The sequence below is a fragment of the Cygnus atratus genome, chromosome 9 (assembly GCF_013377495.2).
Source record: "Cygnus atratus isolate AKBS03 ecotype Queensland, Australia chromosome 9, CAtr_DNAZoo_HiC_assembly, whole genome shotgun sequence".
NCBI classification, from domain to species: Eukaryota; Metazoa; Chordata; class Aves; order Anseriformes; family Anatidae; genus Cygnus; species Cygnus atratus.
The window spans coordinates 9,295,809-9,312,549 of record NC_066370.1 but is presented as its reverse complement, the minus strand read 5'-3'; the positions used below and the strand labels follow the sequence as shown (position 1 = coordinate 9,312,549).

At 49.2% G+C, this 16,741-nt stretch overlaps 1 protein-coding gene across 2 annotated transcripts in view; it reads left to right on the top strand.

Moving 5' to 3' along the window:
- Positions 1–1,038: 1,038 nt before the first annotated feature.
- DGKD (diacylglycerol kinase delta) overlaps positions 1,039–16,741 on the top strand; it is a 65,472-nt gene continuing 49,769 nt past the window's right edge. The window contains exons 1-2 of one of the 2 annotated variants that reach the window (XM_035544408.2): positions 1,039–1,223; positions 16,376–16,486. In XM_035544408.2, coding sequence (XP_035400301.1) covers positions 1,071–1,223; positions 16,376–16,486 — 264 coding nt within the window. In that variant the 5' untranslated portion in view covers positions 1,039–1,070. The remainder of the gene's footprint in view (positions 1,224–16,375; positions 16,487–16,741) is intronic. The other variant, XM_050712441.1, reaches the window with a different exon arrangement.

Here is a 16,741-nt window from a genome sequence, read left to right as displayed (position 1 = left end):
GATTTGGTTAAAAATAAAGCCTTCTGTTTTGTTTTATCATGTTCTGTAAACTGGGCTTGTGTTAAGATGCTGAAAGCAGTGAGCTGAAGACCACAGCTGACTCCACAGCTCCATCAGTACTCTGCCTTCACACCACTTGTTGGTGTTTGTTTGTCGCAGCTCTTTCACCTTAGGTGAAATTGCAAGAGGCACTGTGTTTGGTTTGCTCTTTCTCGGCATTGTGTACTGTGCTGCTAAAGAATCACTGCAACCATTTTCAGGTGTTCCTAGTCAGTATAACTTGTGTGGTTTCCATTTTAGTTTTGGGGTGGGGGTGTCAGGCTTCTGTACCTGAATTTCTGGAAAGGTTTTTTGAATGATTGCTCTGGTATTATTATTATTAATTTTTTGGTGACTTGAGAACACGTTGGTATGGTAAGGCTGAGCAAAATGTTGGTAGTGGATAAGCTGGTCTTGGAGAGATGGTGTTCAGGAACTCCTTTAAAGATATTAAAAAGAGGAGCGGGGCCAGTTTGTGACAATCTTCCCCATCCTCCTCTGAAGTGCAGCTTCTCCCACAAAGGCATTTCCTTCAGTGTTCCTGGCTACCGGACCTGCAAGCACGCTTAGAGGGCTTTTTTTTTTTTTTCCTTCGTGTGTGTCAAGCGTGTAAGACATCTGTTGCTGCACGCTTTTCCTCTCACGTGCATCTGTGGTGATGACTTCAGTCACAAAGTCACCCTGCGCTGTGCTGTGGAAAGGGTGGAGTCACAAGGGCTAACTCGCTACTTGTGACTGAAAAAAAACCGTTCGGCTCCTGCCTGTCGCGTTAGCCCGTGCCGGGCTGCTTGCAGCGGCTTTCTCCTGGCTCCGGCTCCAGCGAGCCGGGCGGCGACCGTTCGTCCCGTGCCCCGCGGCCGGCAGCTGCCGCCCTCTGTCAGCGGGAGGGCGCGGGCCGGGCCGGCCGCCAGGGGGCCGTGCGGGGCCGTGCCGTGCCGTGCCGCACCGCGCCGCTCGGGGCCGTGAGGCGGGCGGGCGGGCGGCTGCAGCGCGCGGCGCGGGGCGGGAGGGGGCGCCGGGCGCGGCGCAGCATGGCGGCGGCGGGCACCGCGCAGCCACGGGCCGGGTCGGCCGCCGCCGGCGCCGCGGCGGACGAGTCGTCGGACAGCGAGCCGGATCAGGAGCCGGGCTCGCCGCAGAAGCTCATCCGCAAGGTCTCCACGTCCGGGCAGATCCGCCAGAAGGTGCGTGCGGCGGGCGGGGGCTCCGCAGGGCCTCGGGCTCCGCGCCGCCTCCCCCCGCCCGGCCTGCGCCGCCCCCGGGACCGGCCGGGCCCAGCTCGCCCCCGAGGCACTGCCCGCCGCCTCCCCCGGGCACCGGCTGGGACCCCCCCCCAGCCGTCCCTCAGGGACTCGCCTGCTGCCCCCCCTCCCCCCCCCCGCCCTCCGGTACCGGCTCGGGACCCCCCAGTCCGAACCTCCGGCCCGACCCCGGCCCCGAGGCGCCCCCGCCGCAAACCCTCCGCAGGTGCCGTCGCGGCTGCCCCCCAGGTGCCCTTCAGGGCCCCCCGGCGACCCCCGCCCCGGCACACGGCTCGGGAGGGGAGGGGAGGGGAGCTGCCCGTCCCGTCCTGCGGGGAACGGACCTCACCCGTGTCCTGCTGTAACTCCCCCCCGTGACCTCTTGATGCACACAGGGCTGTGAGCGGCCCCCTCAGAGCTGCCCCCTCAGGGCCGCCCCGGTACCTGAGGGTTGACCCCCAAGGACGTACCCTCCCCACCCCCTGAGGCTGCAGCTCTCTTCTTCCCCTACGTCCTCACCTCCCCGTGCCTTCCTCGAGGGCCTCTGCCCCGACTCATCTCCCTATCACGCCGTGCCCTCCTCCGCTGTCCCCTTCCCAAGCTCCTCGCCCTGTCGGACAGGCTGGAGCCCTGTCACGTCCACCCCGTTCCCAGCTCTGCTCCGAGCCGTGCAGCTGCTGCTGGTATCCCCGGTGGTCGGTGCGTGCCTCCCGCAGCATCTGCCCCTTGCTGTTGTGGTCGCGTCCCAGTTCTCCCCATCTGCTTCTCTGCTATTGTTCCCTTCTGTAGCTGTGCAGCGGTGCTGCTTAGCCTCCTATCTGGTCAGGCACTGGTCTCGTGGCTGGTTAGCCTTTGTTCCTAGCTTTCTCTACCTCACTTCACCTCCCTGGTCTGGCAGCAGTCATTTCTGCACTGATTCTCTTAGAGCATTTTTCCCTTAGGCTCTTTGTGGAGCAACAATGCCATTTTTAGGGATAGTAACAGTATTTTGCTCCCCAGGAGGAACTGTAGTTGTAGTTCCTCTGTATTGTTACTGTAAGAGAAGACGTGAAGATTTCCTTCGGTCTTAGGCTAGGAAACACCCACAGGGAGTTGCCCTCTTCTGTACTATTTTTACTATAGCTCTATAGCTGCATGATTTTTCTCTGTAGCAGTGAAAGTCCGGTGTAACCCTTTGATTGTTGTGTGATGTGTTTCTGCTTGGAAATGCCAGGGTAGTTATTCTTCTGCCATCGCGTTACTGTTGTCCCTGGGGCATGGGCAGGCACAGTTGCGGCTGTGGGGATGCAGGAGGCTTGCTTGGTGCTGACGATGCTTATCTTTTTTCTGCTGCAAAGGAGAGCAAATGTCTGTGCATGGTGCAGAGCCTGAAGCGTTATTCACAGGGATGTTTTTCTGCTGGCTAGTTTGCCTTGCTTCTAAACACATACGCATTGCCATTCTTCTGCTCGCCGTCGTTTTGCTACGCTGGTCCCAGTTCCAACCCGCCCCCCTGCAGCCGAGCGCAGTCAGACACGAGGCCCGTTTGCTCACTTCATCACGCATGGCTGAGCTGCTTCCTCCATCTGCCGAGCGCGCTGACCCTGCTGTTCCCTCCTTCGGTTCGGACACCGAGGGTCTGCGCCGGGTGGGTAGGACGGTTCGTTCGGCCACAGCAGCCAGCGGCGAAGCTCTCTGAGCGGGGTGGTGCTGGGTGCAGCAGGTAGATCTCAGACCTGCTGCAGCCTCAGGTGACCTGAGCTGGTCTGTTCATCGGCTGTGGAAAGAGAAGCCTTTTGTGGTCATCTCCTGCACGATGGGGGTGCTGAATGGCAGCAATTTGTCCTGCAGGAGAATGGATGAACCTTGTGATTTCTGACTACCACTTGGGGCAGGGGTCTCGTGCATGCAGGGAGGAAGGATGCCAGGGTCTAACTTTAATATTTCTGTGGTGGTGTCTCTGATAAGAGCAAGAGCAATGCCTTCCTCGGTGCTAGTGTGGGACCTCATGCTGATGGCAGGGTGTTAAAGATGCTAAGGTAAAAGGTGCACTGAATTTTACTGTTGTTTGAATAAAGCCGAACATGTCCGCATATTCCTACTTAATCATTTGCCCTGTTTTACATCACTTCCTGCGTCAGCATGGCTGGAAAAAGCCTAAACCAGCCACTTGTACTACGTGAACATAAACATGTTAAGAACGAGGATTATAAACAGATATTGTCTACAGCTATTAAGCCTCCTGTGTGTTAATCTGCAGAAGACTTCAACTAAACAGTGTCAAATTTTGTAAGTCAGCCCAGGTATTATGATACTGAGGATTGATTGCTTCTGTTGCTTTTTGGTGTCCTTTTATTTCATTGTCATCTTTTCTGTATGCTGCTGTATGTGTACTTTTCCTTGCCCCTAGGGCAGGAAGCGAAGACATCTTCGTGGCTACTCATTGTTCTGATGAGGCTTTGAGGACGTTGCTTCCTCTGTGAAGGCAGACCTGATTTTTAATTTGTCTGTTGAATGACGGAGAGCAGGCTGCAGTAAGCTGTAGAAGCTGTTGGACAGGTCCATCAGAGTGACAGTAAGAGATGCAGGAAGACTTTTACCATGCCCCAAGGCTGTAAATCTCATCTAACCACATCTTTTGCTGCAGTTAGCTCGAGACCGTGCCTGTAAGTACAGTTAAATCACAACAGAAGCGTACTGTTAAGGCAGCTTGGGTGTGAAGCCTGCTGTAGCCGTGGAGTTCCTCTGAATTTACTTGTTTGTCAGAGTCAGTTGCGAGCACTTTGAAGATGTGTTTTGCTTCTTCTGGTTCTTGCACCTTGGGCTCTCCCAAGAGAAGCTGTAAAATAAAACTGCTCACAGGACCAGCAAACTTCAGTGGACTTGTTTCGGAGCCTGCAGGTTGCCCAGCTGTGTTCTGCTGAAATACACTGGTGTAGTAATACTGTGGGGCAGATAGAGCTGGTTGGATTTGTAGCTACTCTGACTTCAGTGTGCAGGGCCTGAAGACAAATCACAGCTTGTATGTGTGTAACTGAAAAATCTGCCCCTTGCGAAGATACAGGCCGGGGGAGCGGAAAGCTAAGTGTTTGGAAAGTAGAGTACTGTGTATTAATGTACTTATTTATTTTTAGCTAGAAGGAGTTTCAGAGGAAGAGAAGAAGATAGGCAGAGAAGTATGTTTAGCAGTCTCTCGATGATTATTATTCTGGGGACAGAAAAAGCACTAGCGTGATAAGGTATAGCTTGTAGTGTAACTGCTGGTGTCTGAGCTGGCAAAGAAGTAGACTGCACAGACTGCTCGATCAGCCATTTTGAGACCTGTCAGACCTGTACCAGCATCGGGCTGCTTGGAACACCGCTTTTAGCCCCTCTCCTGGTCTCAGGCTTGCATTGGTGCAGCCAAAGAAACGGTTGGTCAACTAAGATAAAGTATTTTTGAACGGATGGGACTTAGGAAAGAGCCAAAATAAAACAGAGGAGGACGATGTGTGTGAGGTGAGGTGATAGCAGGAGCCCCAAGTCCCACCTTCTGAGCAGCACTGAGGACTCGTCCGAGTGGTAATAATACCAGCTCAGTCCTGACCTGCTGTGGGCGAAGGCAGAGTAACATCAAAAGTGGTCCTGGGAGCTGAGGGTGTGAAACAGAGGAGCACCGCACATTCTATGGGCTCCGGCAATAAAGTGCTCTTCCTCCTTTACACTTGCCCTTTCGTTGGAAGCGTCACGCTATAAACCTCAGAAAGCAGGAGAAGGGATGAATAGGTCGTCCTCTCATTTCATTCATCAGCTGGGTGTAATTCCCAGTGTGCCCCCTTTGGTGCGGTGAGATTTCAGTTTGTTTATCGGACAGGATTTCAGCAGTGTCCTTGGGTGGCATCAGGAGGAGGTTTTGTTTAGACTATCAGTCTAACTTCTGTTTACTTTTATGAGCAATTTTTTCTGTAGCTTTTCAGTTTTATACCCATTCATCATTACCTTGAACTTTTAAAGACAGATTTGCAGTATGTATTTCAACAGACTCGCAAACAGAGCGAACAGCGCTCCAAGCCTGGACATTGGGGCTGTCTAGCTCCAGGAGCAGAGAGATATCAGGTTAATTTATGCTATGAAAAGCGGGATAAATTACCTGGTACTAAGCTTTCAGCTGCTGTGGACAGGCTTTGTGCAGTGTCTGAACTAGCGAGTTTTTGATGTCGATGCTGTGTAGCAGCCCATGGTATAGATAGACCTTGGTGCTGTGGGAGGTTGGGATTCTCTTTCTGATTACTAGCTTTGAGGTCTAGGAGCCACCCTGAAACGTACAAGCAAGGAAAAACAAGGGGAAGCAAAATGTTTCTCCTCATCTTTGTGCAAGCTCCCAGAGCAGACCAAACTGAGTTCTCAAACGTATGGCAGGCAGCATAAGCAACTGAAGAAAGCTCATTTTATTTCTCCTTGTATTGTATAGATAAAAATGTCCTTTTTATAGGTAAAGAAGTGTTATTTTTATTTCTGGAGGGCAAATGCTTTAAGATTTTCTCAGAAAAGATGAGAATGAGGAAAATGAGCAGTTTGTTAGTTTGAGTTAGTGTTAGGTCAGAGGTTGGACTCTGTGAGCTTGGAGGTCTCTTCCAACCTAGATGATTCTGTGATTCTGTGATACAAGTATTAAAATCAGTATTAAGATTAGAAACAATGCATTTCAATAAAGAGACACTGTAAAAGAAAAGTGTCACAAATAAGGAGGGAATTTTCAGGAATTTATGGTTTAATTCACATTCTGTCTGTGGCATCCTCTGCTAAAACATATTGAGATATCTGATTTTGCTATGCTGTGTTCTAACAGGATGTCTAGAAGCGGACATTTCACATTTATGGTTTCATTTATGGCTTCACATGCCATAAATTGTGGTGGTTCATGCTTTAGTTCTGGTCAAAATTGGGAACTTTTCACTTAAGAGAGGTAGTTGCTGCAAAAGAGCAGTTCTTGTGATTGAATCCAAAGCGAACTTCTTGAACACAGGCTTAAAGCTGTGTATTTCCTTGGATTAACACCACAAACAGACTTGTTCCTTCTCTGAACGCTGAGGACAAAGGTAGGATTTTAGACTGTGTTACAGTGCTGTAAGAACGTTTTTGCCTTTTAAACTACGTTATGTTTTGCGTGCTCTTCAGACTCATCTGTTCTGACAAAATTTGGGAAGCCTCCCAGTGCTGCATTGCCATTGGTGTACTGTATGTTTGCCTCGCTGCTGGAGATTTTTGGATGCTATGTGAAAGCAACAGCTGTTACTTCCTTTTTTAAAAAAAAGAAAAACACAAAACAAAGCACAAAACCGCACACACTTGCAGCTTTTCTCCTTCTAACTATAGTTCTGGTTCCAGGAACTAAAGAGCTAACATCAAACTTTTGCACGTTTTGAGAACATAGATTTACCAAGACCACATTGCCAAAAAGTACATTGTGAGGCTGGTAACTGTTCTTTCAAAAAAAATTAGAGACAAAATGAAAGAAGTATTATTTTTTTAAAACAAAACTAAATCAGCTGTTTAGAGTACTTCACTCGCCCCAAACCTATTGTTACAAAAAAATATTTTTTTATATTTTACTTTGGAAGAGTACTGGATTCTGAATGAAAATTGTGAAATGTTTATCTGCAGTTTTCCTGATATGAAGAGTCAGTATGCCATCTAAAACACTGCATGGCTCTACCTTCTTAAATTACGAATCTGATGGTTATTCTTTCTAAAGTAGCAGATACACCGTCCTATTTTAAACGAAAACAGAAGTGAGATGAAAGGTTTTTGTATTCTCCATGTCCCTGAGAGTTTAAGATGTATACTAGGTATTGTCACAGCAGCATCAGAAATTTCAGAGCAAAATACCGTTCGAGGAGAAAACCTCTTCCTCTTGGAATATGTTTTTTCAAGGTTTCAAATTCACAAACCTTTATTTAAGTGAATTCGACTTAACTCTCCACTGGAACTATTTGTTCCCTGCTTTCTCCACTCTGAGCGGTCATTGCTTCTTGTTTCCCTGAAGATTTATGTAGGTGCCTCTTAATGAAGGGAGATGCTTCTGCTTGGCTCCGCAGCCCTGCGGGACAGTTACCCGGAGACAGTTCGGCTTCGGGCTGACGAACAGCTGGGGCAGCAGCAGCCGTCCTCCCCCTCAGCTGCTGTCTCCCATGCTCCCTTCTCACGTAAGGCAGTCCTGAAAGCAAGGAGCATGTTGCGGGGACCACAGCTCGCTGCCCTCCTGCCACGGAGGAACTAGGCGGCGTGCCAGGCTGCAAGCTCGCTGCTGGGTTAGGTGGTCGATTAATATGCGAGTAGTCCCTCTGGTTTTAGGGGAAGTCTTATTTACTCACAGTCCCTCTGCTAAATCGGGAAGTTTTGCATCTGCTGCCTATTTTGATGTTGTGGTTTGCTTTTTTTGCAAGAGGAAACACCGTGTTGATTACATAACGTTCGTATCACACACGTTGCATTTGAGTCTCAAACGTTCCGATAATTTTAGCCTTGCAGTATCCTGGTGGGGAGAGGCGATACCACCTCTGCTTCCCACACGCAGCGTTGAGATGTGTCCGTCCTGTATGAGATGCAGGCATCACCCTGGGTGTCTCCAGGGGAGCTGGGAACTCGGGCAGGTGCTGCAGCGCCGGGGCAGCGTCCTGACCCCCGGGCCAGCCTTCTCGGCTGCTTCTTGACAGAAGTGTGGCAGATAACATAGGAGGGACGCGTTGCCTGCTTTTTAAACTGCTCTCTTCCAAGGCAGGTCACAGCACTGTCTCAGATGGTGCAGATCTGTTGCCGAGATTTTATTAAAAAGCAGCATTCTGGGAGCTCGTGCCAGACCCTTCTGTTCTGTTTCGCTCAAAGTTAACAAAACGGTGTTCCCAGGGCTGGGCTAATCTTCCCTGTTGTTGCTGTTGCTGATCGAGATGTCTTGGCATGGTCAGAGGTATTTGCAGGACATTAAAACAGGGAAAATGGAAAAATAAATTAAAAACTTCGGAGTATCCTTTAAAAACTATGTTAAATGGATGAGGAAAAAAAAACTTAAAAGCATAGGTTGTTTAATACATAAATATGGAAAATCTGATAACGACGATTGTTACAGATGAGATAAAAATAAATTCTAGGATACCTTAAGTATTAATTAAATGGCCAAAGGCCAAAAGCTGCTTTCTGCTCTCAGCAGTGTAATCCCATGGAATACCAGTCAGAGTAAAAGGATCAGGATTTGGCCCCACTTCTACCAGCCGCTACCAAATAAGGCTCCTCGCAGGATTCAGTAGCAGAGTTGATGGGAATCCAGACACAGCGGGAGGAAGCCCTGTTGTTCTCCGAGCCTCCTTGACACGAGGGAAGAGGGTTCAGTTTCCCTCCTCAAGGTGTGACTTTCACTTTGCCGTGTCCCGAGGTTCCCATACCGGTACTTTCTGCTGGCTTTTCCTTCCTACTTGGCCGGGCTCTCCATGACATTTAGCAGGATGGGAAGGATGGGGTGGTTATGACTGTGAGGATGAGATCCCCAGCTGTATTCTGGATGTGCCTTCCCTGACGTTCGCTATTGTACTAGCTGCGAGCGCGCCTTCCCTGCCTGATACTGTTTTACCAGATGGCCCTGACATGCCGCTATGGTAAGTGCCCAGCTCGTTCTGCCGGCCGGTGAAGTGGATGGGAGGGCTGAGATGGACGGCTGTGCTTTGGGGTAATAATTTGGCTCTGCGGGAACAAGAGCGTTAAGCAAGCTCTGGTGCCACAGGCTGTAGCACTGGAGGGCTCCCCTGTGCCGGGTGCAGCGCCGTGGCTCGGCGCAGGGTTGCACTGCTTCCAGCACTGCTGGCTGTTGCCTCTCAGCAGCAGAGCAGCGTGCTCCGGCGTTGGGAGCGGGGATTTGGTGGTGCTGGTGTGGGGCCGTGGGACAGGCAGCTCTCAGAGCTGGGGGTTTCACAGCAGGTGATGTTTTACAAAGCTTTCTGCGTGTATGGGGAAAACACAGCTTGGTTAATCTGGTGCTCTAAGGAAGGGATGTAGGCGTGCACATGTAATTAAGATGACAGAAAAAATAGCAGAATGCTTTTTCATGTTTGCCTTTAAATGTATGAAGTTCATGTTTAATTAGTGCCCTTTAAAATTTTAATTCGCTCCAAGGTTTTCAGGTAACTTTTAAACCATTGCTTTTTTAGCTTTGGTTATCTCTGGATAGATTTGAACCCTTCTTCTTCATCTGTGTTTTAGTGTGCTGGGGTGACTTGAGCTTCATGCTCAGCTCCCCTCTTTGATAAATGTGTTTGGGAAGGATGCCTGGAGCCTATGGAAAGCATACTGAGGGCTTACACCGGTAGCGTGCCAGGAGTTGTCCAGCTACTAACTCATCCTGAATCAGAGAGTGCTGGTGTGCTGTTCGTTCTGCGCTCTGGGTTGCTGACCAGAGTATTCATCTATTTTAAGTGCTTCGCTTGGAGCTCTGTAACCCAGCTACTTTCACCAGGGAGCTGCGTGGTGATATGCTGCTATGTCGTATTTCCTTTCCCATATATGTGCAACCTTTCTGCCTGCTTTCGGAGTTGGTTTTCTGTGTTAATTTTTTCACTCTGCGAGTGCTTGCCCCTTCTAGAAGAGAATCATTCACATCAGTAGCAGCGAATGTGGTATTGAAAAGAAGCTGGTTCCAAGACCTATTCCTTGTTTACCAGCCACAGCGTTCACTGACAAAGAACAAGGTGCTTGAATCTTTTATTTATCGGTTCCAAGGCTGATTCTAGCTGCAGCCCGATTGGTACAAACTCCTGTTCTTTGCTGGCGATCCCGAGAATAAGTTTGAGCTTCCTGTGTCATGATACCGCGGCTACACTTTTGGCAGAGCGCTGCAGGTGGCTCTGGGTCCCGCTGGGCGCGGAGGCTGCTGGGGCTGTGCTGCAGCTGCCTGCCAAGCTCCCCGGCTCTGCCAGCACGGCCGAGGCACGACAGGGAAGATGATTGCCACGGGAGGTTGCACTGAGCCCTGTGCTGCAGCCTGCCACGGGTGCTTCCCAGTTCGTAAAACACAGGTTATGAAAATGAAGTGTACGTAGGTGATGTCCACCAGCAGCATAGGCCATACCCCTTCAGTGGAGAGCACGGCTTCTGTTACTGTCAACTCACAGCCCTCACTTCTCTTTTGGCATTTGATTCCTGTGGCTGACCTCTCATTTTCTTTTCTTTTCTCCCCTCTTCTGAAGTCCGTTTGTTGCAGTGGGCTCACATAATGTCTTGTCCTTTTCGTCCCAGTGGAAGAAATCGCAATGTGTTTTTCGCTTTTGCAAGATCCAAGTGCTTTACATGTGGACCTCCCAAACAGGACCAAGTAACCCGTAAGTTGCTTGTGCTCCGCTATGGGTCTGTACAGCTCTCTGTGTGTCCCATACTTAGCATTGCTTTACTGATCCACATTTCCCCCCTCTAAGCTTCCTGGAGTTAATTTCCAGGGTGTGACCACTGTCTGGTGGAAGGATGTTGCTCTCGGATTAGCTTGTTAACCCCTAGCCTTTTGACCTCTCGTGTCTTATTCTGCAGGGTTGCTTAGATTTATTCATGTAGTTTCTTTGTCAGATTTTGTGTATTTCATTTGTTTTGTAAATTATCTGTATTAGTTCTGTATTTATGACCACAGAGCTTTTATAGAACCAGCTACTAAAACTGTTTTACTCAAAGCAAGGTGCAGCACTAGAAATCCCTACCTGCCTTAGCTTGGCAAGGGTATCTTGCTGTGTTTATGGGCTGACTGCAGCTACTCCCATCTCCTTTGCCACAGCTCGCCCACAGTCAGTGGCTAGACAGGGCTGCTTGGTCCCCAGGGATCATCCACCCTCACCCTTACAAAAATTCCTAAACAAGATACGTAAAGACAGCCTGTCAGTTCTGCATCTGCATTTTTATTTTGCTCTCTCCTTCTCTGTGCAATTAGTTCTTTCTTTGGTTATTTATTTGTTGTTGGCATCAGCAGCCTGTTCGAAGTTTTATAGTACATACAAATAAAAACAGTCTGTGCCCTGAAGTTTTTACATTCTGGAGACACATGGAAAACAGAGAAATCCAGATGTTAAGACTTTGGTATATAGGATTCTTTAGTTGCTGTTTAGATAGCTTCGAATGATTGTTTTCAACTTTTGTGCAGTTCTTTTCTGCAAAACACTGGAAAGAAATACCACCGGAGCAAAATTCTTGTTTCAAATGCGCTGCCCTGAGTAACTGTCCCTAAGAATATGTCATGATCTCAGCTGTAAAATAGGTTGCATTGTTCTTCGCCCTCCATATCGAACGCAGTTGGCGCCTCCCCGTGCCACAGGACACTTGCCAGTCTGACAGCTGGCTACAGCTGATGGTTGCCCTCAGCCTGGCTCGCGAGGTCGGGTGTTACCGATTAGGAATTTGGGTGCATCAAAGACCCCACTTCCAAAGGGGGCCGGAGGCCTAAGCCTCGCAAAAGGATGGGCTGCCCCTGCGCTGGCGTCGTGGGTAGTGCTGCACGCAGGAGGAAAAGGAATGCACTCCGAGCAGAGCTGAACCGCGATGCGATCGTTCCTTTTACTAGAGTCATCCACGTTATCAGCGTAAAAAGCATTTCATTTCATCTGTGTAGGCCAGCTCTCTGGTCTCTGATGTGGGTTAGCGGATGCAGAGACACCCCAGGCAAGCCGTGCTACGAGAAACGCGGCCGCGTCTCGTAGGTTGGTGTGTGACTGCTGCTAGTCGTTTGGTTTCGTGCTCTCGGTGGTGGGATCGCGCCGAGGGGAAGTCAAGCCCTGGAGGCGTTTGACACCATTCCCACTGAGGCCAGCGGCAAAACTTTTGTTTTGTCACTTCAGGATTAGGCCTACACACTGCACCCGTTTCAACAGGAGAAATTTGAGAACGTATTATTTACCTTCCGAAATGTCAAGCTTTAAATGGGGAGGAGTGGTAGCAGGGGGAGGGTTGTGTATTGCTCATGGTGAACTGATTTTTTTTTTCTGCAGGAAGTCACTTTTCTTGAAGGCCAAAGATAAAAGCTGATGAAATGCTAGAAATTTCTTAGGCCCTGCCTTTCAGCTGTTGAATCACGTTCTTTGCAGAGATGCTTAAGGCTCTGCTTTGTGCATTGTTGCTTTAAATCGTCAGTTTGTTCAGCAACCTTTGTTATATTGTCTTGTCATAGGACAAAAGGGGGTCACTGCTGAAACCAGCAGCACATCACTGTGGGCTTGATTCAAGGAGATATTTTATCTTCTCCATGGTGCTGTCCGCCCGTGGAATGCCACGCCACGGGACACGTGCTGGAGAGAAGCGCAGCTGGACAGAAAGCAGCCTGGGTATTTCCTTCACAAACAGTACTTGTGTTTATCCCCGATAGGATGCACCTAATCAGACCTCATCGTGCTTCAGGGCAGCAGCTTTTCCCATGGGATCCAACTAAAATGGACACTAAAAATGGCTTCGATTCTTACTTTTTTCCTGTATGGGAGAAGTAATTCCACATTTGTCTGGATGAACTGCATGGTTAGTAATCTGATCAGAGTAGATCTTCGATTAACCGTGCTACAGAGAGGCTGGTGAACAGGAATAACGGTTCAGCTCCCCCTTTTATTTCATTCTGTCACTCTGCTGTCAGGTCCGTCCCCAGTTAATTTTCTTCAGCTGCATTCCTCTGCAAGTAGCAAGTCCTTTGGCTGTAAAATTAAAATAGAGGAGGGGAAAGGCGGCAATGTCTGAATCATTTTATAAAGTCATCTTGATCTTATCTCCAGCCCTTTCCGCCCAAACCCCCCAAACTCTTCTCGTGAGCTGCGTGCCTATAAATAGAACAGCAGCTCTCGTGCAGAGATGGGCAGCTCTGAAGCAGAGCCTTGTTTTCGCTGAGCAGTGCGTGCGTACGAGAGCGCGAGAGCTCGCTCCTCACTGGCCTTTCATGTCTGAGTTAGGAAGCCATGAGGTTTGCTATAGATAGAGGCTGGCAAGTGACATAAACCCCTGCTTAGGGAGGGGCAAGGTGACCTCTGGGATTGTTGCCTTTTGGTTTAAAAAAAGGCAAGAAAAAAAAAAAGGAGGGTGCTGTTTAAAAGAGGCATGGAGGACTGCACGCCCTGTGCAGAGGTGAGTGAGCCCCGCTGAGGTGCAGGGAGCCGAGCATGGCAGGCGGGAGCTGCGGGAAGGCCGAGGCCGTGCCGTGCCGTGCTGTGAGGTACTCTTGTGGTGGGCTGGGCACCAGCTCGAGCGGCCAGAGCACTGCGAAGCGAGCCTGGGGAGCGCGCGGCTGCGGCTGGCCCTGGCTTAAGTAGTTCTTTGAATAAGCAGAGCAGCAGAGGCCTGCAATCTCCTGCGAATTGCTATTTTTTGATCAGACTCTTGGCTGGCTGGGTATCTGTGGGCTTTGCAGCCTGGGAGTCTTCCCCAGGAATTTTTCAGTTCTTTTCTGACTTCAGTTCAGGACTTTGCAGGATTCGGTAGCTACTTTCTCCATCTCCTCCTTTAATTATATGTGTTTTTGTCCAAGGAATGCACAGAGATCCCTCTGTGTTTCTGTTTTAATCTGGAAAATCTCTTGCCACTGTTCCATTTCCTTCCCTGTAGTGTCAGGCTAAAGTGAGCTGCAGAAATGTGTGATTTCTTTCGCAGGGTAAGTCAGATGCTGTTGCTTTGTCTGTCGCTTTGATGTGCAGGTGCTGGAGGCTGAAGTAACTCATCGGACAGACGTATGTACGTATTCTTGTAGGACTCCACAGAGCTGGGCAGTGCTGTTTGCTCCACTTGGAGCTGGGAGATGGAGACACGCAGGGTGAAAATGATGGTTTTGGGATCCCGTAAAAAGCCCGCGGCAGAGTAGGAGTGAGCGTACCTTTCCCAGTTCCTTCAGCTCTGGCCTAGCCTGCAGGGTGGCTTCAGCAAGGGCTGCCGCGGGGTCTGTCTCTGAACTCCGTTCTCTCGTACGCTGAAGCTTCAGATGGAGGTCACAGCTGAGTTTGGGATTCTTTGCGTGGTAATGCACAGCACCAGCTCCAAGTTAGCCTAACATCTTGTTTCTGACTATCAGCGCAGTGCATTTAACTTCTGGACACTAAAGCCACTCCCAGGTGCCTTACGGCTTACAGGAGTGTGTTCCTGCAGCGGTGCCCTTGCCGTGATGGGGGGAGATGGTGCCAAGGTGCCTTTTGGCAACCGCTTCGGGGGTGCGGGGAGCTGCTGTGGGAGGTGGCCATCTTTGTTGTCAGCGTAGTCTCTGGCCGTGCGTTTTTTTTCCCTCTTCGTTCTGCTGAAAACAGAGTGGAACATGGAGATTGCCGTTTGAACCAGGCACGCTGGTGTTTGCCTGAGCACTGGCGGGTATTTCACCGGTGTGCAGGTGGCTTGGAGAAACAGAAAGAGCACTGGGAAGTGGTGAGGCTTGGGGCTTGCTAGCATGGGGGTGGGCCAGCTCCCAGGCTTCGAGGTAGGTGGTGTTTGCTTTGGAGAAAGCTGGGGAGCTCTCACCCTTCTCTCTTGTCCAACCCAGTGGAGGAAGGTACGGTGCAGCTCCTGAGGCCAGCATCTCCCTTTGGGATCTGGGCGTACGCGGGAGCCCACTCTTCTGCAGCCACTTGTGGGTACAGGCATCGCCGTGGTGCTCCAGCCTCTGAGCTCTCAGGGCAGCGTGAGGATGGCTCAGTCTAGCAAGAGAGAAGCAGCATTGTCAGGCGGATGTTTCTTCTTATAGTCAGCATTTTTTTCCAAGTGCTTTTTGAGGAAACTTTGGGCTTGGCAAGGGCCAGTGTGTGTGGAAAGTATTAAAATCTGCAGCTGTTTCAAAAAGGAAAGACCCGCATTAGAAATATATATAGCATTTTAAAAGCAAGTTTAGTGCCCTGGAAAGGATTTCTAAAACAATGTAAACCCTTTGGATCAGTAAGAGTATTTATTTTGTGCTCTGTAGTAGCCTGGCAGTGGATGTGTAATGCTGCGTTTGTGAATTAATTGATGCTCACTGGTTGACCCAACCGCTACAAACTTGGGTTGTATGGAGACCTCAAGTATGTTAAAGCTGTGTAATTTTCCTGGCATCGAGATACAGAATAACCTGTCTTACAAGATTGCCAGACCATTTGTTTCCTGCATTTTAACTGTGTGTTTATCGCGTCGGGCTTTCTCAGCAAGAAGTGGGTTCCTGGGGGCTGTTTCCTGGGGAGAGAAGTGGGTTTCTCATGGTACCACACAGCACCATTTGCTGTTCCAAGGCAATACCTTCAGTCAGTAATATGGGGCTGAACCCTCAGCTCTGACTTCTCTGCTCTCTGTCTTTCTGAGCTACAGCCTCTGAGATTATTTGAAGGTAGCTGTTGGTATTCAAAATCTGTCCTCAGCGAAGGAATCAAATGTATTTGACGAAGTAGAATGAAGTGCATGTGGATTAAATACATACCCCTATGTATGCATAGTATGTGAGTGAGCATATGGGACTGTGTATGCTGGTATGTCAACCTAGTTATAAAGCAGTAAAAAAAAAAAAAAAAAAGGCAGTGTGCGTAGACAGTTTTGGCACTCCAGCCCTGGGAAATGGCAGCCAGCCAGAGTGTACTGAGGCAGAGCCAAGACTATCTGAAGAATACCAAATGCTGGAGTTGGATATAGCTCCCTCTTTGCTCTAGTTTCCGTCTTCATCCTGTGTGCCTGCAGCTTGTCAGCTCTGTGCCAGGTAGAGGCAGATGATTTCACAAAGCAGAATTGGAGACGAGGGCAGATATGCTGTGGCGTGAGCGTGCTTGTGATCAAATATCAATTAAATGAAAGGCAACTGAAATCTGACCTCAGTGAGTTTAACTGTTACATCCCCTGAGTTTTTGTTAGACTTTGAGATGCTTGTTCAGTCATAGGTTATTTATTGGTTTTGGTATTGTGATAGCACCAGAGACAAGGATGAAACCCCACCCCAGTGTGGGTTATGCATTGTGATGGTTTAATCTTGATAAGTTCCGCTTGCTTATGTGAATGAAATTGTTAAGCACTTCCAGCAGAGGGCACTAAGATTACTGATCTCAAATTGCAGTCTTTTTTTGTATGGATATATACTGTGAGAGCATGAAAGATGCCTGGAAGTAAAATGTGTGCTTCACCCCTCCCCTCTCCTTGTTTTGTAGACTATCATAAAAGAGGGGATGCTGATGAAACAGACCAGCTCCTTCCAGCGCTGGAAGAGACGATATTTTAAGCTGCGAGGACGAACTCTCTACTATGCAAAAACTGCTAAGGTAAGGTCTTGAAAATATTATACCATTCCAAGGGAAGAAGAAAGTCAGTGTTGGACCCTTGGAGGCAGATAGGTGTCTAAGAGAAGGCAGCCCTCAGTTCAGAAAGGATCACGTGCTCTGAAAGCACCCATCTTCAGGTTTTGCAGCTGCTAGAAGTTCCCTGTGTTTTGCCTCACGCTTTGAAATCCTATTTTATTTTTTATTTTTTTAAGAAAAGCATCATGTGGACCTGTGATACTGATTTTCCACCTTTTT